General features: G+C 49.5%; 1 protein-coding gene across 1 annotated transcript; it reads right to left on the bottom strand.

Moving 5' to 3' along the window:
- Positions 1–836: 836 nt before the first annotated feature.
- On the bottom strand, positions 837–26,780 carry TRIB2 (tribbles pseudokinase 2). Its single transcript, XM_060169030.1, has 3 exons — positions 25,199–26,780; positions 20,047–20,339; positions 837–3,265 (listed from the first exon to the last, which is right to left on the bottom strand). Exons 1-3 carry the CDS (start codon positions 25,466–25,468, stop codon positions 2,797–2,799), a joined length of 1,032 nt encoding a protein of 343 aa, XP_060025013.1. The 5' UTR covers positions 25,469–26,780; the 3' UTR covers positions 837–2,796.
- Positions 26,781–26,891: the final 111 nt, after the last annotated feature.

Genomic DNA, 26,891 nt, shown 5'->3' on the forward strand with positions numbered 1-26,891 from the left:
AAGCCTTTTCTTTCTGGACTGATTCAGCAGCCACCCCTTCCAAGATACCACCTGACCGATTTAGACGGGTGGGGCACTCATCTATGGGCTGCCAGGAACCTGTGTTTACCCACCACTGTCTTTGTCTGTTTCCATGTCTGTTTCCCCAACCTGCATTGAAATGACAGAAGAGGCACGTACTGAACGTTTCAGGATTGAATTGACCCTCTCTGGGCTGGAGGTACGTCTCTTAAATGAGGTGTACGGTAGATGGGACTGCTGACAGAGCCCACCTAGCTCTGATACTCCCTGGATCTCTGACTGAGAGAAGGGATGCTGGGTGGACATTTGTTTCTGGGAGCTGGGTGGTCTCCACCTTGGAGATTTCCAGTCAGGTTTGCAGCAGATGCTTTCTCTGGGGAATCATGTGGGATACTGCACTGAGTCCCAGGTAAGCCTTGCTACTCCAGAGCTATCATTACACTCGCCCTGAGAAACTCTGGGCTTTAAAATCTTAGAAAGAGTAACCAGCTTGGGATTCAATGGACCTGGGTTCATTCTTCACTCACCTAAAGGTGGTTTCACATCAGGCAAGTTATACAACTTTCTGGGCTGATTTCCTAATCTGTAATAGGAACATAATTCACACCTCTGAAAGTGTGAATTCAGTGAGATATTACATCTAATTTGGCCAGCATATGCCCAAACACGACAGAAAGGTAGTTTTGCTTTGTATAAATAATAGTGGTTCCCTCATAAAAAAGTGGCAACCTAAGAGAACAGATGAGCTCCTGGCTGTTGTGAGGTGGTCTCAAACCCCAAATAGCGGAAAATCATCATTTGCCAGACCCCAGGGGTTTAGTTAAATACGCACAAGTTTATTGATTGAAGAGATTAGGACAAAAACATGAAACCAAATACAGGACAAAGCACCAGAGGCCATAGATTCCCACCATGCATGTCACCAATCTTTCCTCCTACAGGGGACTTAAAAAATAAGGGAGAGGGAAGAAAAATAGGTCCTTCTTGACTCAGCCCCATCTTCAGAATGTAAAAAACCCTCTCTCCTTTTCATCTTCCATTACCAAAATAGAATCAAGAGCAAATCCATGGCCTCCTTGTCTCCCAACAATGAACGGATAAGCCGCCCTCCTGGGAACGTGAGGCCGGGATCCTGCTAAGTAGGAATAAAGCATCCAAGGTCTGAACATACATGCCACGTACTATAATGAAGCACAGATTCAAGTAACATTTACATACTAGAGTCCACGTGTCACCTACCCAAAAACATGACCATTTCACAAAACGTATACAGGCAGTAAAATCCAAATAACTGAGGTACTGGAAACACAAATATTGATGCCAAAAGAGTTCTGTATCATACAGCAATAGAAAAGCCATAAAAAAAATTTTGCCACTCGAAATCAAATAAAGCTAGCTAGAAAAGCCAAATAAAAGGTTATTTCAGGGACAGAAATACTCAGAGAAAAAATATATATATAAATGTTAACTACAGCATGTAACATGTTACCCAAGTTAACCCGTAATTGAAGTACTGGCTTAATACATCACAATGTGACATTTTCCTTAATAAATAGAAGAGTTCTTGAAAATACAAAGGTGCGTATGGGGATAGAGAGCTTGTTTTATTTATATCATCCCAGCTTTCAGCTTATTTTCCTTCCCGCTTGTCTCGACTGAGGTTTTTTTGTCCTAACCAGAGGGGCTTCCAAGCCAAAAAAGATCATACTCTATAAAGAAAACTCAATAGCTGCCCTGTATTTTATACGTGTGGGACAACCTGCTTCGTTTCACGAGTTGCCAATAAAACAAAGACAAAATATTTCGTTGAGATCAGAGTGTTACAAGAGCTTCAGACTCCGAGAGCATCCAGGATCTCACACTAACACTATCATCTCAGGAAAGAGGCATGCCTGTAACGCAGCCCTCATCGTTCACCAAAAAAAAAAAAAAAAAGGAGTTGAATTTCTCTTTTCCTTTCGTCTTCCTTTCTTTTTTCTTTCTTTAAACTATGATAGCTGTAATGCATCTGGAAGTTTGACTTCTAATAGCTTCCTGCCATAAACCAATGGACACAAAACAGAATAGTGGGTTAAAGGAGAGATTTTTTTTTCCCACTTCAGGGAGCCAAAGTATTAACATGTCATTTCCTGATCAGGATATTCAATGTTTATTTAGAAGAAATGAGTTGAAGAACGCAATTAAAAGACACAAAATGGATTTTTATTTTCTTTTAGTTTTAGCACCCAGGTTTCATGTCAGTCTGTGTGCACCGAATTTTTTTTAAACGAACCCCGTGAATTATCAGATAGGTGGTTGGCTTGTTTAAAAATGAAAAAAAAAAAAAAAAAAAAAACCCTTGGCCAATGGTACCTTCCCTGAATCATGACAAGAAGTTAAATGCTAACAGTGCGATGCCAAGATGTATGTTTGAGGCAGAGAGTTTTGATTCTATCAGGATCTGCAATTATTTTGGAACAAAATGGAAAGTGGGGTAGGCGGAAGCAGCCTAACTGACAGGGGTAGTCTCCGGGGGGGCTCCATTAGGCAAGAGAAGCTCCAGGGGGCTCCCGCCCATCCGACAGGACCCCGGAGGCCGCCCCCATCCCGCATCTCTGGTCCCCATGCTACATGTTCAGTCAGCTCCTTGACGGTTTTCCTTCTTTGAACCAAGAAGCCTGTGAGTGTCAGTGTCTTTCTTGCTACCAAACCAGGCGATACGTGTTCCCTGGAAGAAGTCCTCTCCACTGCCCTCTCTTGCTCCTGGTACCTGCTAAGTCACTGTGGGGCGTGAGCTCAGTTAAAGAAAGGGTCCAAGTTCTCTTCCATGTTGACATCCGGCACCAGCTGATCAGACACTTCCTTAGCACCATATCCTGAATTCGAGACGCTAAAATCTGTAGAAAACCAAGGATGGTCCAGAATTTCCTGCGAGGTCAGCCGCTCTGAGGGCTCCCGCCGCAGGATGCTTCGGATGAGGCACTTGGCCTTGGGCGACAGAGTCTCTGGAATGTTGAACTGGCCACGCCGGATCTTGCTGAAGAGGGAACTGGGCTCAATGTCATGGAAAGGGTACCGCCCAACCAACATGGTGTAGAGCATCACTCCCAGGCTCCACACATCAGCTGCTTTGCCCGAGTAGCTGCCATTGGTGTTCAAGATCTCTGGGCTGACGTACGCTGGGCAGCCGTGCTTGTCGGACAGGGAGTCATCATCTCCCCGCAGAATGTAGGCATCTTCCAGGCTTTCCAGCTTGACCCGAGTCCTGCAAGAAAGGAAGGAAAACGTGAGCTCATAAGGGTGCTCTGAGACCCACGAATCCCATCATTACATCTCATGTTTCCGATGACCATTCATTCATTGGCCCAGACAAACGTTACCTATTGAGCACCTTCTACGTGCCAGACCCTATTCCAGGGCTGGGGACCCAGGAGGCAAAGACTCTGCATGAAACTTATGATCTACCGGGGGACTGCAACCTTCAGCAAGTAAACAAACCAAAAACAGCACTATTATCGCCCCATCTTAGTGACGAGGAAGAAAAAGATTGAGTCATACTCTCAAAGTCACACCTGGGTCATGATGGGGAGACACAAGATTTGAACTCAGATCCAGCCAGCTGGGACGCTCACAGAAGCTCTGTCCACAGCTTCTGGCAAACTTGTGGCGAACACGATGCAACATAGGAGCAGGACTTTTCACTCAACGGCATTTTGGCTTCGCAACAGCCCTTTACTCGGACGTAAAGGATTTTATTACCCCATTTTACAGAAAAGAACATGGAAGCTCAGAGAGTTTGAGTAACTTGCCCAGAGCCTTCTAGTTGGGAAATAGAGAAAACTTGACCTCACATATTCCTAAGTCAACCTGAATGCTCCTTCCACTGCACCAAGCTGCCTCTCTTAGGACACAGGAAGAGCCAGGGAACATTCAATCAGGAGTGCAACCCATTACCTAGTCCTTCCAAAGCCAACATCCTCATCTTCTTTCCAAGATCTCCTGTTGAAGTTGCCTCCTGTCCTGCCCATCACACTCCTAGGGTCTGGTCCTTGACCTGGTACATATGTGACTCAGGTTAACTAGATAGTCCACTTGCGCCAGCACATATGTGATTCTGTCTCACATGGGTACATGGGTGTGTGTGTGAATCTTTCCCCCGCCAGTTAAGGACCACTGAGCTCGCTGATGGATGCAGGACTCTCCTGGGTACGATGGGGAAGAACGGAGGTGGAGAAATCCTGCATTAAACTCTGAGTCCCTGGAACCGACCTCTCACCTTTATGCAGAAGGACTTGATATCATCACCAAGTACAAAAGAAGTATGTGTTCAGTGCCCCCAAGCTCCTAGCCTAGCATCCCTTCCTTAGCCCAGGGGCCTCCCAAGAATTCCTGTGTCCCTGCCCTGCTGTTCTCTGAGTGGAAAGTTAGGCATTATTAACCTTTCAGTGCTTAAAACTGACACCCTCCTCTCACTCTCCTGGCCAGAACACCTCCACTGCCAAGTCCCTGTAAACTCAGTTAATCCCATTCCCTCACACTGATGATGGTCTGCCACGAAGGGGACATGGGACGGGGAAGAGGGGCTAGAGTTAGGGGTTGGGACCGCATGGATAGTGCCAACGAGGTCCTACAAGGTCAGTATCATTCCTATCAGTTGGTTCCTTCATCTCAAAAGGGCCCATCAAAGCATCTACCCTGCTGCCCTGAGGTGTCAGGAGGCTCAGATGAGCTGAGAATAGGAAACTGCTCGGAGAAACCACAATAAGGCTTTATGCCTAAATCAGAGCCCGTGACTCAGGTCCATCCACTGCTACTTCTCTTTCTTTCTCCAACTGCAGGTCTTAGCCTTTCCAGGCAGTCACCACAGCTCCCCTAAGAGCCACTGAAGGGAGGCAAGGCTCAAGTTATTCCAAGGAGAACTGCTCGGAGCTCTCTAGAGCAAAAGGTCTGATGAAACCCTGGGCTGACTCTAAGATCCTATATTTGGATTACAGGAGTTTCCAAGACCAAAGGGTGACTACTTCCTGGTCCTAATTTCCATCAATGGGCAAGAAATAGTTGTGGTCACTGGAAAAGGTGCTGGACTAGGAGGTAGGAGAGCAGATTCCAGGCCATACTATGTCTCTTATCTGCTGTGTGGCTGTGGGTGAGTCATTAAACCTCTCTGTTCTCAGCCTTAAAGCAGAGTACTGAACAAGGCAGTCTTCTTTTCTTTTTTAATTTTATTTTTTTTTATTGTGGTACAATATACATAAGATACAATTTACCATTTTAACCATTTTTAAGTGTACGGTTCAGTAGCATTAAGTACATGCACACAGTTGTGCAACCATCTGGACAAGACAGTCTTAAAGTCTCTGCCAGTTTTAACATTCTGGGCTTCTGTCATATATAGCAACACATCTTCTTTATCTGCTCACCCATATTCTATTATAATCTGGAGTGCACATGCCCTTCTCTTCCCCCTGTAGTGATGATCTGTAAAAATAGGAAGGGTCTAGATGTGCTAATCTGGAATTGAGTGGATTAGAAACAAATCTCTTCTTCCTTTTCCTTTTTCTAATCTAAGGTGGCAGGTGGAGCTGACTCACACCAGCCTCACCAGATGTTCAGAAATTGGAGGTGAGTCAGTGAAACCCACAGGGCAGAGGGGAAGGGCCGCAGTGGGTTCTCTCTGCAGCTTCCCCGCCCCCCCTCACCAGCAGCAGCTCCTGCCCAGCTTTGGGACCAGCCAGGCTCCCTCACCTCCAGGTTCACCGTGTTGGCAGCAGAGCAGCTATGGGAAGAATTATTGCAGGGCAAATAACAATAATAAGCCGTCGCATCTGTGTGACGAGGGGCTATCGTCCGGTGGAATGAGACTTGGAACCAGAAGGTTCGTGTTTGGAGCCAGGTGTGTCCGCCGAAACCCTCCGCCGCTGTCTCAGCTCGTCCAAGCGGGGACGACCATCTTCACCCACACGTCCCCCACCCCCTTCCAGACCCTGCACCGGTCCTCACATACACCGACCAAGCCCAGCCCTTCCTGGGGCCTCTGCACACGGTCCTCCCCACCCCACCCAGGCCCCTGCCCGGAATGCTCTTCTTCCAGATACATGCACCACTCAGTGTTTTCAGGTCTCTGGTCAAATAAATGCACTTGATTAAAGAGACCTTGCCTGACCCTTCTATACAAAGTAGCGCCCCATCCCAGAATCCCGCATCCCGTCATCACCGCCGGGAATACTACGCACTTACACGTCCACGGTTCTGCATTGATACTCTGTATTATGATGCCAGTGGTCGCTTCAGGGTCTTCACCTCATTCCCCACCTCCAGGGGCTCCCGGGCAGGTGGCTAAGGTCACTTTGAACGAGGAGAAAACCACCTGTGTTCCCTGCGGTATCTCCGGCCCCTAGACTAGTAGCCGGCACACAGTAGACACTCAATCCCTCGATCGAAGAGTAAAAGGGACAGTCACGCTGCTGAGCCCCGGGAGCGCCCGGGAGCTCACCTTGAAAGGAACAACGGCCCCTGCTCCGGGTTAAGGAGTTACACCTTCCCAGGACTAAGTGGAGGCCAGGTGAAGGCTCTACGGGGGGCGGGCTTTGTAAATTACAACACCTCAGGTGCCTGGCAGGGTGAGGGCAGGAGGGGGATGTGGCGTCCAGGACCTTTCAGGGGACGGGCTTCCCCACCTCAAGCTCTTTGCTGTAAGCCGATTCTAAAGCCCTTTTTACATTCTTATCTCCTTCCGGGTCACACCCCTAGATTCCGACTTTCTCCTTCACCCCGTTAACCCCACCCCCTCCCTCCCGTGGGCAGCAGGGACCCCACTTTCATCCTCACCGCTCTTCCGGAACCCCCCTCCAGATCATGGACAGGGCCTTCGAAAACGGTTAAGGTCTCCCTCTTGTCAATTAACTCCCTCCCCGAGTTCACCTCTCTCCTCCCCAAACTCAAGACGAGGACTCAGGAGCTATGCAAATACCTAAGGATTCTGAGGGCGGTAAAAAAATCAATTAATCAAAAAGCACTCCATGCGCCGCTGACCTCCGCTGCCCCTAAGCTGATCCGTCGGCCCCTGCCTCCTCCTCCCTTCAGAGGCCGAGCCTCCGGCTGGGAGCATCCGGATCTGTGGTCACACGGCGTTCGGTGCGGCCGGTAGCGACACAGCCACACAGAAGCCAGGCCAGTTCCGAGTCTTGAGGTCAGAGGCCCGGGTTCAAATGCTGCCTCTGACAATTAATAAGTGCCAGATATCAAACACCGTCTCTGCATTTAAGCACGAGTAGGTATCTACATATATTTTCTTTTTTAAGATGTATAAAATAAACTTCCAAGGCAAGAATTATTATTCCTTTACGGGGACACCGAGTCTAATAGAGAGGATAGGTCAGCTCATTTGTGGGGAAGACTAGATAGCGGCTGAGCGCTCGCCTTTCTGCGGGCGGGGAGCTGATGCCAGACCCGCGCCGCCGCAGCTCCGGGCGGAGGAACGCAACCCAGGCTGCCGGGGCTGCGAAGCCGCCCCCTCACGAGGCGCAGCACACATGCGCCCCAGGGTCAGGGAGCCGGCTGCTTCTGCGCAGGCGTGCAGGCGTCCCCCCGGGGTGGGCTGAGAGAAGCCTAGAAAAGGACGGGGAGGAAATGCGGCGCCCCAGGCATTCTTCTGACCTTGCCTCTCTGGGAACATCCTGAACTTGTTTACATCACTCCCAGGCAAGGGTCGAGGCAAGAAGCCTGGATTACGTCTTTAAACAAGGACCTTCCGGGGTGCCCATAGGTCGCGGGCCCGAGCCCGGCTGGAGTTCCAGTTCCGGTCCCCACAGACGTGCCACACAACTGCAGGGCCCTTCAGAAGGTCTCTGGGGCTCAGCTTACCCCCGGGGATGGCGGGGGGGCCTCGCCCTCTCCTCTCAAGAGTGTTGCAGGGAGTGCCCGGCGGAGCGCCTGCACCCGCCAGAGTGGGAGGAAATGAATGAACAGTCTTCCAGCTTCTGACGGCTCCTGATCAGTCTGGGGATTAGGAATTTCCAGGCCGAGAAATCGATTTTCATAAAACTCAACGGGAGCATCAGATGGCCCTAGTCATTCAAATAAACTAGTCACGGGAGACACAGACAGGACAAGTCACACCCATCATCTCGGTTTTTGTGAAGATTAAATGAAACAATGCAAGTACAGCATCTATCAAGGAGCGTAGCATAGTAAGTCGGCAAAAAGTGGTGGAAACTAACTAACCTTCTTATTACGATAAGGAACCTACCTTCAGCCCCAAAGCCTAGAGGGGAAGACAGATGTACGAGCCTCAGGAAGATTGAAATGGACATGAATTCTGTGCCCCGGTACCTTCCTGGGCCCTTTGCACTTGTTTTCTTTTTTTTCCCCTTGCTTAGAATGTTCTTCCCCCAAATATGTGCCCAGCTCACTCCTGCTCACACTATTCAGTACTGACTAAGGTAATCAGGATGGGCTTCATGGAGGTGATGAGACCAGAGATGGTACGTGAAGAATAGAGACTCCTGAAAGTGACAAGGGAGGATGGTGGAGATTTGTGTGGCCAAAGAGCTGTAAATGACAGTGGTTATCTCCTGCAGCTTCTTGGAGGAGAGAGCCCTGAGCCCTGAGCCATGGCAGGGTTGATTTGGCCTGCAAGCTGCATCCCTGCGTGCATTCTGCAACCTGTCCCTGGCACAGGCGGGGAACAGCCTGCTCTGCTTTCAACCTCTGAATGAACAAGGCTTACACGGGGGCCGCCTGTGTCCCAGGTGCAGGCCCAGCCCAGTGCCAGGCCTCCTGTTCTCGGATCCCGAGCCAGGTGCGGAAGCCAGAACCAGCAGGATGCAGTTCCACTCCCCACCCGCACAGAGCATGCGCACCCGCCTTGAAAGCCCCGACCTGATGTCCTGCCCACTCTCAGCAGAGGCTTGAGTGGCTCCCTGTGGGGCACGAAATCGACCTCAGCCTCAGTTTCCCTTCTGTAAAATGAGAACTAATGGTACATGGCCTGAAAAGAGCTCTTCTAGCTTCAGATTTCCCGATTTTACCTTTCCTTTAACTCTTAAGCTATAGGGACTGCAACCCTTCCTCCATAACATCCTGATATTGATATAATAATTGTAGTAACAACAACAGGAAACCACGAATTAAACACCTATAAAATGCTGGGATTTTTTTCAGTCTACATTATCTTATTTCTCATGACAAAACTGAAAGGCAAATATTATATGTGCCACTTCCTAAAAAATAAGGAAAGCGAGGCACAGAGAATGAAATGTTTTAGGTCATACATAGAGTAACTGAAAAAACTGAGCTCTAATCCACGTCAGGAGGATTCTAATGCCAGTGTCCTCTCCAAAAGACACACTGGCACCAACATCACAGATTTACTTGGTGTCCAAGACAGAGAAACTTCTTAAGGGAGACCCTGGGTTTATGGAGACAAATATGGCCCCGGGTTTATTCGGCACCAGAGCACCTACAAAACCATCACATACATGATCTAAGTGCTATAGTTTATGAGGTGGATGGTGGTAGCTGGACCTGCCTGTTTACTAGATGAAGAAACTGGGGTACAGAAAGCAGATGTGACTTGTCCAAGGCCACCTGGAAAGTGAGTGACAGAGCCTGGATTTCCGTGTTCAGTGCTTCTATCCAAAATAGAAAAAAGGTATACACGCAAGCAAATCATCCTTTGCTTTTAAACCTCAAAACCCACCCTGGGCTCTCAGCAGGAAGAGATCAGGACAGGGTCAGCCAGGGAGGGGCCAGGCTGGGAGTTCAGCCAGACCAAGTGGGCTTGGCCTGGGCAGGAAGTCCGGAAGTCACTGAAGGCCGTTCCGTGGGGTGGGTCCAAGCAGGCAAAGGGTCGAGGGAGAAAGGTCAGCCGCAGTCCGCCACAGCCGCTACTGCAAAGCCACCCTTGGCTGCCGGTCCAGTTGTCAAGCAAGGGTCCCAGCTGGGGCTACTGCTGGGGGGACTCAAGGAAGACCTCTGAGCACCATGGCTGCATTTTGCTAGCCTGGCAGCCACCACTGGGACTCCCCAGGTCGCTAAACTGCCCAATAAATCACTACTCCCTTGAGCCTCTGTTTCTTGTGTGTATAGATCTTTCCAGCAGTCACCTCTGAGAGCCACGGATGCGCCAGCTCCCGGAGATTCAGTGAACAGACCTAGCACTTAGATCAAGCTGCTCACAAATTAGCAAGAGAGCAGCAGGTAAGCCAGTAAGGGAACCACTCGGGGGTGGGGGTGGGGGGGAGAAGTCTAAGGGGAGGGGGACCTAGGGAGGGCTGCTAAGTTCTAGAAGGCAGTATATCCTCTGACTGCCCTACGACACCACCCCACAATCTGGGACGTGGTGGTTCCCGCACCGCTTTGATTCAGAGAAATCTGCAGCTTGGAAAGATGAAGTCACTTGCTGGGAAACAGCACAGTTGGGAGGAGAAACCCAAGCGGACTCAAGCACCCAGGTGTTTCCACGGCACCGGCCGCCCAGCCAGGATGTAAAAGCCTGTGTAGCTGGCGTGCAGACGCACGTTCGCGTCCGACTCATCAGGGCCGTGGTGGGATTGGGGAAGCCATACCCCGCCCCCCCCCCATGCAGCCTGCCTGCCGTCGTCATAGGAACGGCCAGGACATCCAAGGGAGGAGACGCAGCTCAGACTCCTCATGATACTCCATCCACCGCTCGCTCCCCTGCATTGAGACCTGGGTCCCCGAGGTTCCCCCGACCCCAGATCAGTCGACTGAGCCTCTCAGGAAAGCTTCCCAGGCAATCATCCCTGCTCCATGCTGGACAGCGCTGCCCCAAGGGGCCACCAGCCCAGTTTCTTCCAAGAGGCAGGCACATCCTGAGGTGCTGTTTCGGATGATTTGGGGCCCAGAACATTCCTATCCATGCCCCACTGGTGGGGTGAGGGCAGGGCTCAGGCCAGTCCCTCCAGCCCCGCCACCCCCAGCAGCGCTGTGAGCGGCTGGTCCACACACTGGGCCGGACGGGGATGCTTCCCTGGGCACGGTTCTAAACTGGGGCATCCCCAGGTGGCCTGAGCAGAGACGGAACAAGTTCAGGGAGTCAGAAAACCGGGTTCTGCTCTTGGTCGTGTCACTAACACGTTATAGGACTTTGGGGAAGGACCTTCCCCTCCTGATTTCTTTAGCTGCAAAGATAAAAGGGCTGGATTTAAATCCCCCTCCCCCCCCCCCCACTGCCTGAGTCCTGGTTCAGCATCCTGAAGGGGATGCCCATCCAGTCCATCCTCCACACACGCTTCTGGAATCACAACGTGACCCCGCCCAGCCCTGACTAGAAAACAACTTCAATGGCTCCTCCTGAATTTCTGATCAAGTTCAAGGTCCCAGGCATGAAGCCAAGGCCCTAGACCTCTTCAGCCTCATCTCTGCCCCCACCCCGCCCCAGAGTACCCTTCCCCAGCAGCCCCTCCCCACCTACTGCGGGCACTTTCGGGACCCCTCCCCTTCCCTCCTCCATCACTCGGAACAGCCCTGTGAAGGAGCCCATCTCCTCCCTGACATAATCCTTCTCTACACCCCACTCCATTGTTGGAATATCCTCTTCCTGCTCGCAGACAGCTCTCTAACGCACACCCTTCCTCTCTGACATGGTGTTAAAAATAACCATTGCACTGTGTCTTCCATTAGGGGAGGACTCTGGTATTGAGTCTTGTATCCCCAATACCTAGCACAGCAAGTAGTGCATAACAGACGCTTAATAAACGTTTGCAAGATAGTGTGATTCTCGCGTCTGTGAGATGCCCCCAGCTCTAACCTGCTGTCTAGAGCTCAGGGCATCTTGGCGTGACGGCTCAAGAACTGCAATGTCTAGAATCCAAAGAAATTTCAAATAGACTGGATTCTGTGCATGGTTTAGAGAAATTCCCACGAGGGCTGGATAAAGGACGTTTAAAATGTGTTTCCATCCACTGTCTTCTTCCAGCAGTATATTTAGGGGATTTTTTCTTATAATATTTATGCCTCCAGGGTGTATGGGGCTATTCATCCCCCCATTGAGTCAAATGTCATACATTCACCAGCACTTATAATGCTAAGTCCTGTGCTAGGCATGAGGGTCCAAATAATAAATGGACCACAGCTTATAGTTCTGCAGAGGAAACCAAACCCACTCCGCAAAGTGGAGCAACAGGACGTATTAGGACTGCCCGTGGCGTTAGTTAACTGGTGGCCGAGTCTGTGTCTGCCAAGACTGCTCAGAGAAAACCGAGTCCTGAGCTTTACTTAGACTCCAGCCGGCCAGGTCCTCATGCTGTTCACTTGTCGCCTAATTGCATACGAAAATTCCTTCTACGGGTTGAGCACAAGGGTGTATTTTACGTAGCATCTATTTCTGCAGCTAACGTGGCATTTGAGGACCTAACCTTGGGAGCCAGGTCTCCTGGGTACAACCCCCAGGTCTGTGCTGACTGGCTGTATGACCCTGAGCCTCAATTTCCTCATCTGTAAAATGGTGATAACCATAGCAGAACTCACTTATTGGGTTTAAATGGCTTAACTTAAATATAGTAATTAATTCAGATGAAATTCATTTAAGTGTTGTAGTTAGAACAGGGCCTGGTACGTGGTGGACCCTAGATATTATTTCACTAACATGTAAGTCCCGTGAGAGCGGGCCTTCTGTCTCATTCGGCATTGCAGTACCTCCAGCACCTAGAATAGTGCCAGGCACACACCACGTGCTCCATAAATATCTGTTGAACAAATAAATGAATCTACAGGTTGCTGGGGTACGAGGCTCACAGCCATAGAGGATGACGGACAGCAGTCATGACAGGTATCTTTTTCTTTTTTAATTTAGTGCTGTTTTTATTAATCTCAAGTATTAGCTTAAACTTCAGTGTGACAGATTTGGGATTGAATGCTTGACAGGTACCTTTTTAAGTCCCTGCAGTGCACCAGGCTCTGTGCTGGATACCCTAAGTTTATTATCTCCAACCCATGTCAGAGAAGGCAGGCCAAGGTCAAATGGTCAAGTGCAGGAATCAAAAATCTCACTGCTGTGCCCTCTGCTCCATTTGCCTGAGGGGTCCCAGTCGAGCCCATGCGCTAATTTATTAAGCCCCAATAGTAAAGAGCCCAGCCAGAAATCCTGCTGGGATTTCCACTATTTAGTGTATTTCTAAGCACAGAACCTTGAGGAAGCCCTCCCCTCTAACTGTGACCTGAAGCCCTTCGTAATAAAATGACACCCACCGCAGACATGGATAATGGTATCTTAGATAAATGTCACTTTTGCATAAATCATTAAATCAAAATGGGAATGATTTGTTCCTTGATGTGGAGCTCTGTAAACAGTTCTCTTGAAAAACCGTGTCTACGTGGGAGATCCTAAGTTTTAGTCATTCTGGGCTCCCATCTGGGCCATGACCGAGACGACCATTAGATCAATACATTCCCTGCCCCCCTCACTCTGTCATTAGAATCCAATCTGAGCGGCTCCCACTCAGTAAAAGGCATTTTCAGTCATTCAGTGCCCACCACGTGCGCATGAGACAGCCTCTGACCCCGAGGAGCTCCCAGGCCAGCAGGAGATGAGGACAGTCTGGAGATGCACACAGACAATAACAACAGAGCGGGAGACACGCTATGACGGAGGCAAGTGTGGGCGCTACTGAAGGGTGTCACCGACACATCCTGAGAAGAAAGATCTGGGGAGAGGAGCTTTCCCTAAGGCTGGGCCCCTTGTACATCAAAGTGGTCAACATGAAGAAGAGAATTCCAGGAGTTCTGGCTCCTTCAAAGCAAAAAGGCAAGGTGTTTCCCTAAAATCCAGTGAGCCTACAACTTAACGTAAATCACTATTAATGAAAGAAAGCAGAGTCTGGTCTCCAGGGATCCAGTGCCTGCCCTTTGTACTTTGTTAGATACTGAGCCCCAAGAGAGGTGAGAAAAACCTGGAAGATCTAAAGGGAGGACTCCTATAGATACTAACACCTGGGAAAGAGAGCACTGACCTCGGTCGGTGTGGGAGGGAAGAGGCCTTCACCCCGCAGGGAGGTGCAGGTTCTCTGGCGCCTGGGCAGAGGGCTTTTGTTCTACCGAAAACCCCAGGCTGCTGGGTTCCTCCGAAGAGTCCCCTGTGGCAGACACAGCACTGATCGGCTTCCACAAAGCAGAGGAAATGAGACCCGTGACGTCAAGAGATAATGATCTCCAAACCAAAGAAGAAACATGTACAGAAGCCGTCTTCTCCTTCACAAGGGGTATTTCTGGGCAAAGAAATGTCAACACTGAACTGTGGTTGGGGGCAGGGAGCTGGGGTGAGGGGTGGCAAGGGAGAGGAGAAATCCAGCTGGCAAACGGGGACTGCTGTAGGCACAAGCCCTGCCCCTGGCGCTTTCTTCAGGTGGCCCCGCTACAGCCCCAGGATGCACCAGCTTAAAGGGCTCTTCACGTCCTGAGTCAGCAGACTGGCCCCGTGTCACCCAGAGGGCCAGACAGCACGTGCAGACGAGGCCAAGGACAGCAGCGGGATCTCGTGCTGACGGCCAGCTGTGCACCCAGCATCAGGTTCACTGCCGTTAATTCACTTAATTTCAGGAGCAAAGTCCTCTCGTTATGACGAGGCAATGGGGCAGAAGAGGTGAAGTAACTTGTCAAAGTTAAGTTGATGAGTAAGTGCAAGAGGAGAGATTGGAATCCAGACAGCAACTCACTTTCCACGGGCATAACTGGCCTTGTCCCTTAGAGGCTGGGATTGAACCATGCGCCTCAAGGAGCAGACTGACCAAGCAGACCCCTCTAACCCCAGAGCAGGGCGAGAGGGGCTGGAGGACACAGGCACACCCTCTGGGAATTTGAGCACTGCTCTTCCTCAGGTTCAGGGCCCCAACCAACAGGGGCCCCCTCCTACGCACACAGACCATCTCAGATTTTACGACAGGAACTGGGGATGCAAAGGGTGTGTCCAGGGCGAGTTCAACCAAGATAGGGGTTTAACTTCCTCAAAACACAAACAAAATGACTGAGGCTCTGCCCTGCAGAAGCATCTCGGCAGGGAGGAGAGGCAGCAGCACAGGGGCAGAAGCACAGTGGCCGGTCCAGGCCTGTTGGGGCAGGATCCCCCACTCCCTGCCTGTGTTTCTGTCCACCTTGCCTTTGGTACATCTCGTCAACCTTCTAGCCCTTCTGAGCATCAGGTTCCACACCACATGTACTTGACCTGTCAGGCGCCCTCATAATACGGATCCAGTGATTATAATTAAAGAAAAGAAAGAGGAGGAAGTGGCTTAAATCTGAACCCTTCCATCACAAGGGCTCCACCTTCATGGAAATGGTTACTGCATTCTCCGTTCTCTGGGAACTGCTCCCCCATAACGGTACCATTTTATCAATGACTCTAGGAGCAGCTGTGGATTAGTAAGTGCCTGCCCTGCCCTGTGAGTCACAGAATCATCTCACTGAACTCTCACAACCACCCTACAGAGATGCAATTATTATTTCTGCTTTGAGGAAAGAAAGTGCAGCTCAGAAGCATGAAATGACTTAATCAGGTAGCTAATAAGTGGTAGAGGCAGAATTTGAATCTAGCTCAAATAAAACAATAAATAAAATAAAAATAAACAAATAAAACAGGAGCAGAAGAATCTGAGGTGCTGCTGATTCAACACAGAAGCAGAAGGCACCCTAGCATCAGGGTTAATAGAACATTGGGTGTCATTTGTATATGATGTCTGCAAAGCCACTTGTGGGAAACTGGACTTGCGGTGATGACAGTGCCATTAAGAATGTTCCCATGGATGGCCATGGACTCAAGAGTTACAGATGGTCCAGAATGGAAAATCTGTGCATAAGAAGTCAGCCCGGAGGCAGGTCTCTTTCTGAACCACGTGGGGCACAGTCAATATCACTACGTAATGCTTTCACCTTCTATCACTTTCAAGATCATCAAGGAACAAGAAGCACATCCTTGAGAGAGAGAAGACAGATGCAAAAGACGGGCTTCCCTGGTGGCGCAGTGGTTAAGAATCCGCCTGCCAATGCAGGGGACGTGGGTTCGAACCCTGGTCCAGGAAGATCCCACATGCCATGGAGCAACTAAGCCTGTGCGCCACAACTACTGAGACTGAGCCTGAGCTCTAGAGCCCTCGAGCCACAACTACTGAGCCTGCAAGCCACAACTACTGAGCCCGCGTGCCACACTGCTGAAGCCTGTGCGCCTAGAGCCTGTGCTCTGCACCAAGAGAAGCCACAGCAATGAGAAGCCCGCGCACCGCAACGAAGAGTAGCCCCCGCTCACCGCAACTAGAGAAAGCCCACACGCAGCAACGAAGACCTAACGCAGCCCAAAAAAAAAAAATAGAGTGCAAAAGAAGTGTCTGGTGATTTGAAGTTTAATAAAGCAGTGCTTCCTAAGTCTCTTCTATGCCCCGCCCCCCCATCATAGGACCAATGCATTAAGGATCAGAGAACAGACACAGACGCCGTTGCCTAACTTTTCAAAAGCTTTCAAATTCAACCCATTGTTTCTAACGCTTCGTTGCTGTCAAGAGAGGAAGAAGCTTTAGTCCTATTGAAATACCTATGGATTAGGTCCTATTGATTAGGACCAAAAGTGAAGGCTGCCAGCAGCATGGCCCCCAAGAGATCCCAGGGCCCCTGAGTCCTGTTCTTCTCAGGAAATACAAGCGAGGTTGCCACACAGCCACCGTGCAGACCAACAAAGAGACTCTACCATGAAACTCGGTGGCCCCTGGGAACTAGAATATGCTGAGTGACAAAACCCGTCTCACAGTCCCAAGTCGAGAAGTTAAAATCCAAACAAGATGAAAGAAGGCCACTAAGCATTATTCATCTTTTACGAAAAGTTGATGGTTGGGTGAAAATTCAAAAGGTCCTGTCAGCTACTGATGAAAACATTTAGAATGTCCTTGAAAAGGAAACAGCAACCTTCTCGGAGCTGCCCAGACAGAGATACATGTCGTGTTCAGCACAGCAAGTGCGTTGGTACCTCAGCATGGTTCGGGGCAGAAAAAGAGCTCTGGAAGGAAATGATAGGATTTCTAGGCTAGCTCCATCATCGGACTGGTTGTGAGACCTTGAGCAAGGTCACCTAGCTCCTGTGTGGCCCCGGTGCCTCGCCTGTGGCATGGGGAGTTCTCCTTCCCCCTGATGGTCCTTTGGGAGGCCGGGCTGCTCGAGCTCAGGTGCTCAGACATGCTGCAAACAGATGAAGACCAGCTTCCTGCCTGTCACTTAGGTTGTCTTTTTCAGAAGGAAAATGCTCTTTGGAGTTAAAAAGGATTGAGCTTTGACACGCCTGCTCCAGTGGTGTCCTGGTTTCACATTCACATGAGATGCCTCTTTCTAGTTCTTTCTAGAAAGGGTCTGCTCTTCTGCATAAGTCAAACATAACTCCAGACTGAGCATCAGCGCCCCACAGTTCTCGTGTTGGAAGCGTCTTACGCGTGGGTATTTCTTCTCCAGCCCCTGCGACATCAAAGACTCTGGCTTTGCCACTGTGCACTGATCAGCAGTCTTACACGTCTTCCTGTAAAGGACAAGCAGCCCTGGGGGAGAATCCCTGCACCAGCAAATGTGAGGTCGGACTCAGCCCTTATCTGCTTCCAGACGGCTGTGGGCTCTGGGGTGAGCACCCTCACCTCTGGGGCTCTCCTTCTTGGTGGCAAAACAAAAGGGCTGAAGCATGGAACCTCTAGCGTCTGCTTCTGCTCCCATGTCCTGTGACCTGGGAACATCCAGCCTACTCTGACTCACTTCACAAATCTGTGCCTACCACGGCTGTGCTAAGCCTGGATGGGTCACCCACCCCATGTCCTTGCTGATGCCTGAAATTCCTCTCTAAAGAGACAGAATCAAAAATGATGTTTAAAAATGCAGATCCCCACGAGAGAGAGCACTGATTGTCCTGACTCCTGGTGGCGGCCAAATGAATTTCTTGAGAGCTGACTTAACAGAGATAATATGTCCTTATTTCTGCTCTTTCATGTCTGTAACTTTGAGACTTCGCCATGCTACACTTCGGAGCCCTCATCTACCCAATGGACATGCTAATACTCACCTCTCCAATTTGCAGAGAGAATTAAGTGTGTTACATGATAACCTTATGGTAGGAGCTTATAGAGGTCACCAAATATTACCTCTTATTTTTGTAGTTAGAGTTATTAGATCTTCAAGGATGGTGGAACACTGAAGGGCAAAGAGGATACCTCTCTGTCAGTATTCTGCTGGGGTCAGATGTCTATTTATCTTTCCATATGAGAATATTCAAAGCAGCACATGCCTGAGTGTTGGAACTCGGGAAGACCTTAGAGCCAGTAGAACTGAGCCAGGACAATAAAAGGATGAGGAACTTGAGGCCAAGGGGAAGGGACCAATATAAGGTCACAGAGTGGAGTAAAGGCAAAAACAGGATAAGAACCTGGGTCTCCAGGCTCCAAGGGCAGACACACCTGAGCTGAAAGAAAAGTAACCATCGCCCCACACTCTAGATTTTCAAATAGCGCCCCCGACCTTCTTTAGTTTGTTAATAAAGGTAAATGCCATCCACTGTCAGAGACCAGGATATTGGCCACCACGGATTCCTATGATACTCCTTTATGGGTAAAAATATGGAACAATAATCAACTTCTGTGGGTCCAGGAAATCCAGGGGCTCTCTGCACTTTGTATACTCAGCTGGATTATAAAAGTTCATGAAATTATTCCATTTGGGTTAATTAACCACAGGCCCTTTGACCTGTGCTAATCCCCAAATGCTTCCCAGACATTTATTGCCCGATTAGCTCAAACCATGAAGATGGAAAAACCAAAGCACACACCACGTGGCCTCTCTCATTTGGATGCCATGAGACTTCTACAAGCAATCGTCTAAATACACCACAGGCCACTGGGATCGATGGCCAACTAAATGGAAGATGGAAAGGTCTGATAGTAAATCTATTCCAGACGGATAAAAGGTAGCCCCGAAATGTTCACTGAGTGAATGAATGAATGATGTGCACTAGCCTTGTATTCAGATGGTCCTTAATAGCTTTGTGACAATGGAACCTTCACTTCACTAAACACTTTGCTAACGGGAGCTGAGGATGCCCAAGGCAGTCCGGAGAATTCCATGACATCATGTATGCAGAGCCCCTGGAACGATCCTTGGAATAGTCAGCAATGGACATAAATCAGCTGCTTCCACTCCTCTAAAAAAGCACATTATTAAAAAGAAAAAAAGTAACTTGAAAGAGTTTTTACAATCAAAGTCAACTGGAGGAGAAAGCAGGGCCCCAGTGGGATCTGCTAAATAGAATGTAATGAGTTAATGGAAGAACCATGAATGAAGCCCAGATGCCTAGCATCCTGTCCGGCCGTCTCCTAAAATAACCGAGACCTTCACATTGCCAGGCATGTGCACAGGCAGGTTCCTCACCTGCAACACTGGTCCTTCGCACATTGCCTACAACATATTCATCTTTCAAGTCTTGGCTCCAAAATCACCTCTCCTATAAAAACTTTCTTGACTCTCCAATTCCTAGTCAGAACTGACATCCCAGCCCTCAGTTCCCACCTGACCCAGTACATAAGTGTATGTAGGGTCTGTAACATTTCCTTTGTAGGTCATTGACTAGCTAATGAAACTTGATAGTCACGGTACTGAGACTTGTAATTCATCCTGAGGAACAGACTTAGGAAATATCTGTTGAATGAGTGACGAATGAATGACAAACAACTGATCCCAGGCGTGGAGCTTTCCGAAGGCGAGCTTTTCAAAATCTTGCCTTATTCACACAGAAAGTGCCACACAGGCTGGCAGCCACCTTCAGAGTTCAAGACACCAAGACAAAAATAACTACTGGGTCACGGAATAATCTGGCACTTGTGAGCATCTGATAACATCTCTTAGAGGAGCGGCAATTTGCTTTCTAAGGGCACTTCAAACACTGCGACACCCACCTCCCTTTGTCTTTCCACGCTCCCTCCTCCTCTCCTGGACGGCAGGCAGCAAAACACAACGTCCACTCCAACCTCTCTGAGCAGCCTGCTCTAGTACACGGGCCTGGACAGGAACGAGACTCACCTTTCTTCGTCCTTAAAGATAAATTTCCGCAGCTTGAGGTCCCGCAGCACCAGCCCGCCGTCGTGGCAGTGGGCCACCGCTGAGGCGATCTGGTAGAACAGCCTGGCCGCTTCCTCCTCCTTCAGCTTCTTGCAGGTGCGAACGAAGGAATGCATGTCCCCATAGCTGCGCTCAAAGAACACATAAGCTTTCGTCTCCCCCAGGATGATTTCGGTGATTTGGTTGATGTTGCTGTGGGCAGACAGGCAAAAGCAGGGGGCCAGGGACTCCTGGTAGCAGCTGATATCAAACACCTAGGGCAGGATGAACAAGACCAAGAGTCAGAGTACAACCAAATCCTGTACAACCGAGTCACAGAATGTGGATGCCTCCCATAAACGTGGGCCAAACTTGGACCCAGACCACACTGGCCTTGCCTCCTACCAGCTGTGTGGCATTGAATAGCTCGCTTGACCTCTCTGAGCCTCTGAGTCCTCACGTGCAAAAGGGCAAGTGATTGACTCACCGTGTCAGGAGGATTATAGGAGAAAACGAAGGTCAGAATGCTCAGCCAGATGTAATACAATACACAAGTTGCGTATCACAAGTTGTGTATGGTATTACACAAACTGTATACACAATGACACAAAACGAATCACAAATAAGTTTATGATTTTTTTCTCTCTATCCTAATCCCCTGTGTTTATAGAAAAATTAAGGCAAAATTTGAAAGTGACCCATCCCAAGCTGCACAGATAACACCTTATTTACCTTAAAAAAAAGTACACCAACACGACACAGCTACAGCAACTGTATACAACATATTTTGTGCTGCATAATTGGGTTGTATAGCAGTATACAACATAACAGCAATTAATAGGTTAAATGCGTAGACTGAAGGTTACCTAATTCAATACCTTCATTTCGCAGATGTGGAAATTGAGGCTCAGATAACAAGTCAAATCAAGCCCCCAGTGGCAGAGCCAGGAAAGGACACAGTCCTTCTTATTAAGAAAGCAGACACGCTCCTTTCTCTCTTCCCTCCACAGATATCTAGCTCAATGAATCAGTTATGCAATGATTTTCTATGAATCAGAATAAGCCTGTGAAATGCCACCTCATTGTGGGGTTATTTAGAAAGAAAATCCATCCTCAGTACCTTTTGGAGACAGATCTAAGAGGAATTAACACTACCGAGATTTTTCTGAGGTTACAAGAAAACGCCTTCATTCATTTCAAGAGCTCCACTAAATCAGGGATACAAATCTCTGGGTTTGGAATGTGGCTTTCCTACCCGCCTGGGAATGTGAGTATGATGAGTCTATCTGGTGCAGCAGAAGTGAGGTGCAGGCTCGACGGTTCCTTGCTGGGAAGCATGGGAGGCCAGGATTGCTCTTACAATACACTGAATGTTATCGGTTCACCATCGCTTAGCTTCTTAAATTTCTTTTTCATTAGTTAGAACATACTCTCCTTGATCATCACTTTGCAGTGTGTGTGGGAAACGCTGGCCTAGAAATAACCAAATTTGAGAATCTAATCCTGGCTTGGCCACCAATAACCCGCACGAGGTGCATAAAGCGCTCAGAATCACTGGGCCTCCCTCCTCTTCAGAAACTGAAGACATTGATTTAAAACATGGTTGACCTTTTTTGGGTCCAGATCCCACCTGAGAATCTGATAAAAGCTCTGTCCCCTCTTAGCTGACAATGACCACTCAAAAGCATGTATAATACTGGATTTGTCTTAAGGGGATTCACGGGCTTTCAAAAACCCAGCCAGGGACACAGGCTGCTCCTTAAGAATCCATGAGTTAAGTCTCTCTTAGCTGCAAAAAACAAAACCCAAAAACCTGTGAGTCAAACCGGCCTCCTAAGAACCTCGGGAGGGCTGGTGCGAACCCCGGCGAGGAAGCAAAGTAACGTTGTGAATGAACCATAATAAGGCATCTCAGGAAAGTGGCACAGCTGCTGCCACTATAACCTAGAATTTAAGAATGAATACTTCAGTGTCCCCAGAGACCACAAATCACACCCTGATACTGTCAAATGATGACCTGCGAGCGGTGACCTCAGAGGTCCGTTCAATTAGGAATCTGAAATGCTTGAGTCAACTTTAACACCCAGACTGCAGGCAGCAGAAACCCAGGAAAGCCTCAAAAATTTCCCGGAGAGCAATAAAGGCTTTGCAGTGGCTAATGTAAACACTGTGTTATATAAGGAGGATGCTGGGATCTGAAGAGCCAGGCTTCAGGCTGTGTCGCCAGTACTCATGGAGTTAGGATTATTTATAACATACTTCCTGCTTCGAGCTGCATTTTTAAAAAATAAAAGGAGTTTTTTTTTTGCTCAGTACCTTTAGTCTATTATCCTGTCCTGCTGCTGAAAAACTGGATGGACATTAAAATTAAAAAAAAAAAAAATCAAACAATTCATGGCAGCTTCAAAATGCAGCCATACCCTTTGTAGAAGAGACTAAATTAAATTCCAAGATGGTGGACAGAGTATGAAAAATAAAGCAAGTACTTACGTTTTCCCAAATGGGTAGGAACCAAACTTTTATTAGTAGCTATAACAGGCATTTATGGGCTTGGATTGGTATTTAAACCATCACCTTCAAGTGTAAAATCAAGCCATAGGCCTGGTTGCCAGCTTCTTTTAAATGTTTAATTTGGAGCCTTCGTTATATAATGTGACAGTTCAGATAAGGCAGAGATTAGGCCATCATTCACAGCCTTTGCAAAAAAAAAAAGTGCCCATTTTGTCAAGATAGTAATTATGTCAATCTGCACAGTAGCTACAAGCATTTCCATGAAAACAGTAAGCTAAGAACCCCCTAAAGTCCCCTTCCTTCATCTGCCTAGCTTAAAGTAGGCACAGGGAGACAATAAACAGGCATGATTATTTTGGTTAAATGACCCTCCAGTCTCTCTCTCCCAAATTATGTCCTACAGAATTCTACAGAGTTCTCTGTAAGTGGCATTTTACATTGGATCTGTTTTTGCAAAGACTTTTTTTCTTGGGTCAACACAGAGCTAGGAGACACGAACTCTATATTCTAAGATGTCAAAAGGAACTGGAATTCAGTGTGTAGATTTCACTGAGCCTTGCAGTAAGTCCACGGTGCCTACGTGAGGGTAGTTCATAGAAGCAGCCTTATAAACCCACTTGGAGCTTCCTAGGTTATGTACAACTGTGCTTGCCTAAGAAGTCACCCACATCACCTCTGGTAAAAAGGCAGGCAAACAGAAGCTGCTGTGTCTTAAAGGGATGACCTCTGTCAAGCAGAACAATGATACTGCACTTAAATCCACTTGCAGCCGCATGGTAATTGGTGAGGGGCTGATTCAATCTTTGCAAGAACTGAACCAGCCGATTAAGTACAGTTTCAGGCCAGAGAGCAAGTCTACGAATGACACTCTAAGGTCAGCCCAAAGTGAAATATGTCTTGAAAAATCTGAAGGGAGAAAGAAACAGCAGGAGCCAGAGTCACCTCTGCCTTTAAACAAAGAAATAGCGGGCAAGATGCTTCTGCAGAATTTGGCGGCAGAGTCCCTTGACTTAAACGCGTCTCCAGCCTTTGAAAAATATTAAAATGCTCTACCGAAGTTTAGCAAAAGGAGTGAAAACACTCACTGCTGGGTGATTGTGCATATTTCATATGAGAGTGGCAGCTCTGTGGAATTCATTCATTTCAAAGGATGACTACCCCATTGTACAACGCTGTAGGTCTTCTGAGAATTCAATCCAGCTCTGAATAGCCTACTGAATTTTGGTTAACTGGGAATAGCTGCTCTGAGTCTCAATAGCTTGGAGAAGGTGCAAAATACCAAATGCTCAGTACAAGCAGAGAGAAATATTTAAAGAGTCTCTGATTTTCCCCAGCGGTCTGAACTGAGCAATTGCAAAACAGACTGGAGACCCTTCACAAAACCCATGTTTCACAATGAAATACTCCAGTCCCCTGTGAAAGAAAGCAAGTCCACAAAGCAGCCTGTGGTTGATGGTAAAAGTGTGATGCATTATTTGCAGCACAGCTGTGCCGAGTGCCCATTTCAAAGACATCAGGGGTCCCCACTCCTTACTACCTCCTTACCTCCCTCCCCCCCAAAAACAACAGTGAGCAAATCTAAAATTAAGCAACAGTGAATTCTTGATCTATGTCCAATTCCTGGGTAGCCTGCTCTACCGTTTTCATTTTTTGTTTGTTTTTTTTTGCAACTAGTCTCCTGCTCATCCCCTTGTCTGGAGCCCTGTGGGCGCACACAAAGACACACAGACACACTCAACACAGACGCCAACCAGTTCAGGGTCAAAGACGAAAAGGAAAGGAAAGTGCCCATCTCTGCGTTAGCACTGTGAATCCCCGAGGCTCCAAATGCTGGCCTCTAAACCATACAGGCAACGGTGTGTGCTGAGGGGTGGAGTAGCAGGGTCGAGGGGGCTCCGGCTCGGAGAGCTGGAGACGAGAAGGAACGGAGACAAGAGGAAAAGACCCAAAGGATTCACAATTTCCTGCACCCAAAGGTGCGCTGGCGGCTTTGATTTCCACCCCCAACCCTCCTTTCAAGGCTCCTGGCAGAAGCAAGCTCTTTGTGAACTCCTTCCCCGCGCTGGGCCCCTGGGCTCAGCCAGAGGGGACACCTTTGTGTGTCTCTTTGAAGGGGCACCTACGGAACAAAGGTTCAACACCTGCACGCTGCTGAGAACAATGGCCGCGAAAGGAACCAAGTCATCAGCGCCTTAAAATTAGCGGGGGATTCCCTCCTCGGTGTTGGAAAGGGGAGGGGGCTGGACCCAGGGAGCAATCCCCGGGCAGCGGAACCCGGCGTCGCGCGGAGGAGCTCCACGAGCCCTTGGGAGCACGCGTGGCCGTGGCCCCCGCGCAGTCCCGCCGCCCTCCCCACCGCGGGCTCTCCCCAAAACGCCCCCGCCGCAGCCCGCCGCATTGCCCGCAACGCTCTAAAAACTTCGCAACTAGTCGAACAGGAACAAATAAATACATAACCCCATTTAACGAGACCACGGGTAATTATCCCGCGAATCTCCCTCCCCCCCCCCGGACTGCAGGGCTCGGCAACCTTCCGCCCCCTCCGGCCCCCTCCAAAAGGCCGGGGGGATCTTCTTAAAAGACAAAAAAAAAAAAACCCAAAAGCAAACCCCGGGCTCTTTACCTTGCACACCAGCTCCTCTCCACTGTGCAGATGCACGGCACGAAAAACGTGGTCTCCCTCCAGAGGTTCCAACAATAAGTATTTCCCGATGCAAGAAACGCAATGCGACAAGTTCGGAGTCTCAGGCGGGCTCGGGGAGCCAAGGTTCGGGCTGAAACTCTGGCTGGGTTCGGCGGACCTTATAGACGACAACTCTTCGAAATCCTGGGTTTTGTTCCGCGATCTCCCATATCTTGCTATTGTGATGGGGGTAGACCTGTGTATGTTCATGAGTGTGGGGATCGCACTCGACAAACAAAAAAACCCGCTGGAGAGACGAGTCGCTGGCGAGTGCGTCTGCAGGCGCCTCGGTGCCACGGATTTTAAAAGGGAACGAGAGGGGAGGGGACGGGAAGGGGGCTACGTGGAGAAAGAGTTAGAAGCCCCCAAATGGGCGCCGCCGGGCACCTTGTCTGCTCCGAGCCCGGCTCCCGGGGGTCCTCGGTCGGCAGCAACTCGGGTCCTTTTGTTACCCCAAAGCCGCCAGCGATTTGCAGAATCTTCGCACTTTTAGTTTCTCTCTCTCTTTCTCTTCTTCCAGCGTGGATCTAGACGAGTAACCAGGTTGCTAAGGTGGGGAGCTGCAGCGCCGGGTCTCCCGAAGCGATCCCCACGCAGGCTGCCGAACCGCAGACGGGGCGGAGGAGCCCGGCTGTAGTTTGTGCAATCTTCGGGGAGCGCACGGCCGCTGCTTGGTCTCAGCGCGTTAGAAACCAAACAAAAAGAAAAAGGAAATAAGCACGGGTACCGGCTCGCGCCGCACCGCAGACAGAATCCGCGCTGCACCCCCTTTTTTGGTGGAAAGGGTGGGGGGCGTGGAAGGGGGGGTGCCGGAGAGGGTAGTTACCTACGTTTTAACTGTAGATGGCGTCTGAGGCTTTTCCAAGACCGCAAGAGCTCTCCAGAATTTAAACAAACAGACAAAAAAAATAGCAAGGGAGCATTTAACTTAGAGCGGTCAGCGCTGCCAACAAAAGATTGCAAAAGCTGGGCACAGAGTTGTGGACCGGGCACAGGTACCACGGCAAAGCCCAGGGCTTGGCCCGCCGGGCGGAGGTCAGCACCGGCTCATGCTGTCGCCGCTCCCTCGCGCTCCAGATCGTCCTCCGAATAAAGCGAGAAGTGCGGGCAGGGACAAGGGTAGATCAATGGTCTCCGAGCTTCCGGGGGTCCTCCCGGCCCTGGAAGGGGATGCACCCCCAGCCCAGTCAACCCGCGCTGTTCCTTTCTCGTTCGGTAACTGGATCTCGCCTTGGAATAATTTGCAACCACTCCGTCTCCCCTTACCCTCAACCCAAATTGCCTGGCGGGGTTTGTTTTGGAGAAAATTGACGGCTTTTCTTCTTCTTTTATTTTGTTCTTCCCCCAACCGGAGGTAAGAGGAATGTGTACTTAAAATTGAAGGGGACGGCCGACGGTGCCCGAGGCCAATCCCCGAGCTCAGCACGCCCGCATCTCTCTGCGAGGCGGTATTAATAGTTACTTACGTGGCCGGGATCTCGGAGCGAGCGGGGCCGTGTGTGCGCGTGTGTGCGCGCGCGCGCCTCGCTCGCGCTCAGTCTCCCCATTCAATGTCACCGACACATTTCTACGGCGCCTCCGCCCCCCCCAGCGGCACCGGCGACTGGCTCAGCCCAGAGCAGGCCCCGCCCCT

This window comes from Lagenorhynchus albirostris, chromosome 13 (assembly GCF_949774975.1).
Source record: "Lagenorhynchus albirostris chromosome 13, mLagAlb1.1, whole genome shotgun sequence".
In the NCBI taxonomy this organism is placed as follows: domain Eukaryota; kingdom Metazoa; phylum Chordata; class Mammalia; order Artiodactyla; family Delphinidae; genus Lagenorhynchus; species Lagenorhynchus albirostris.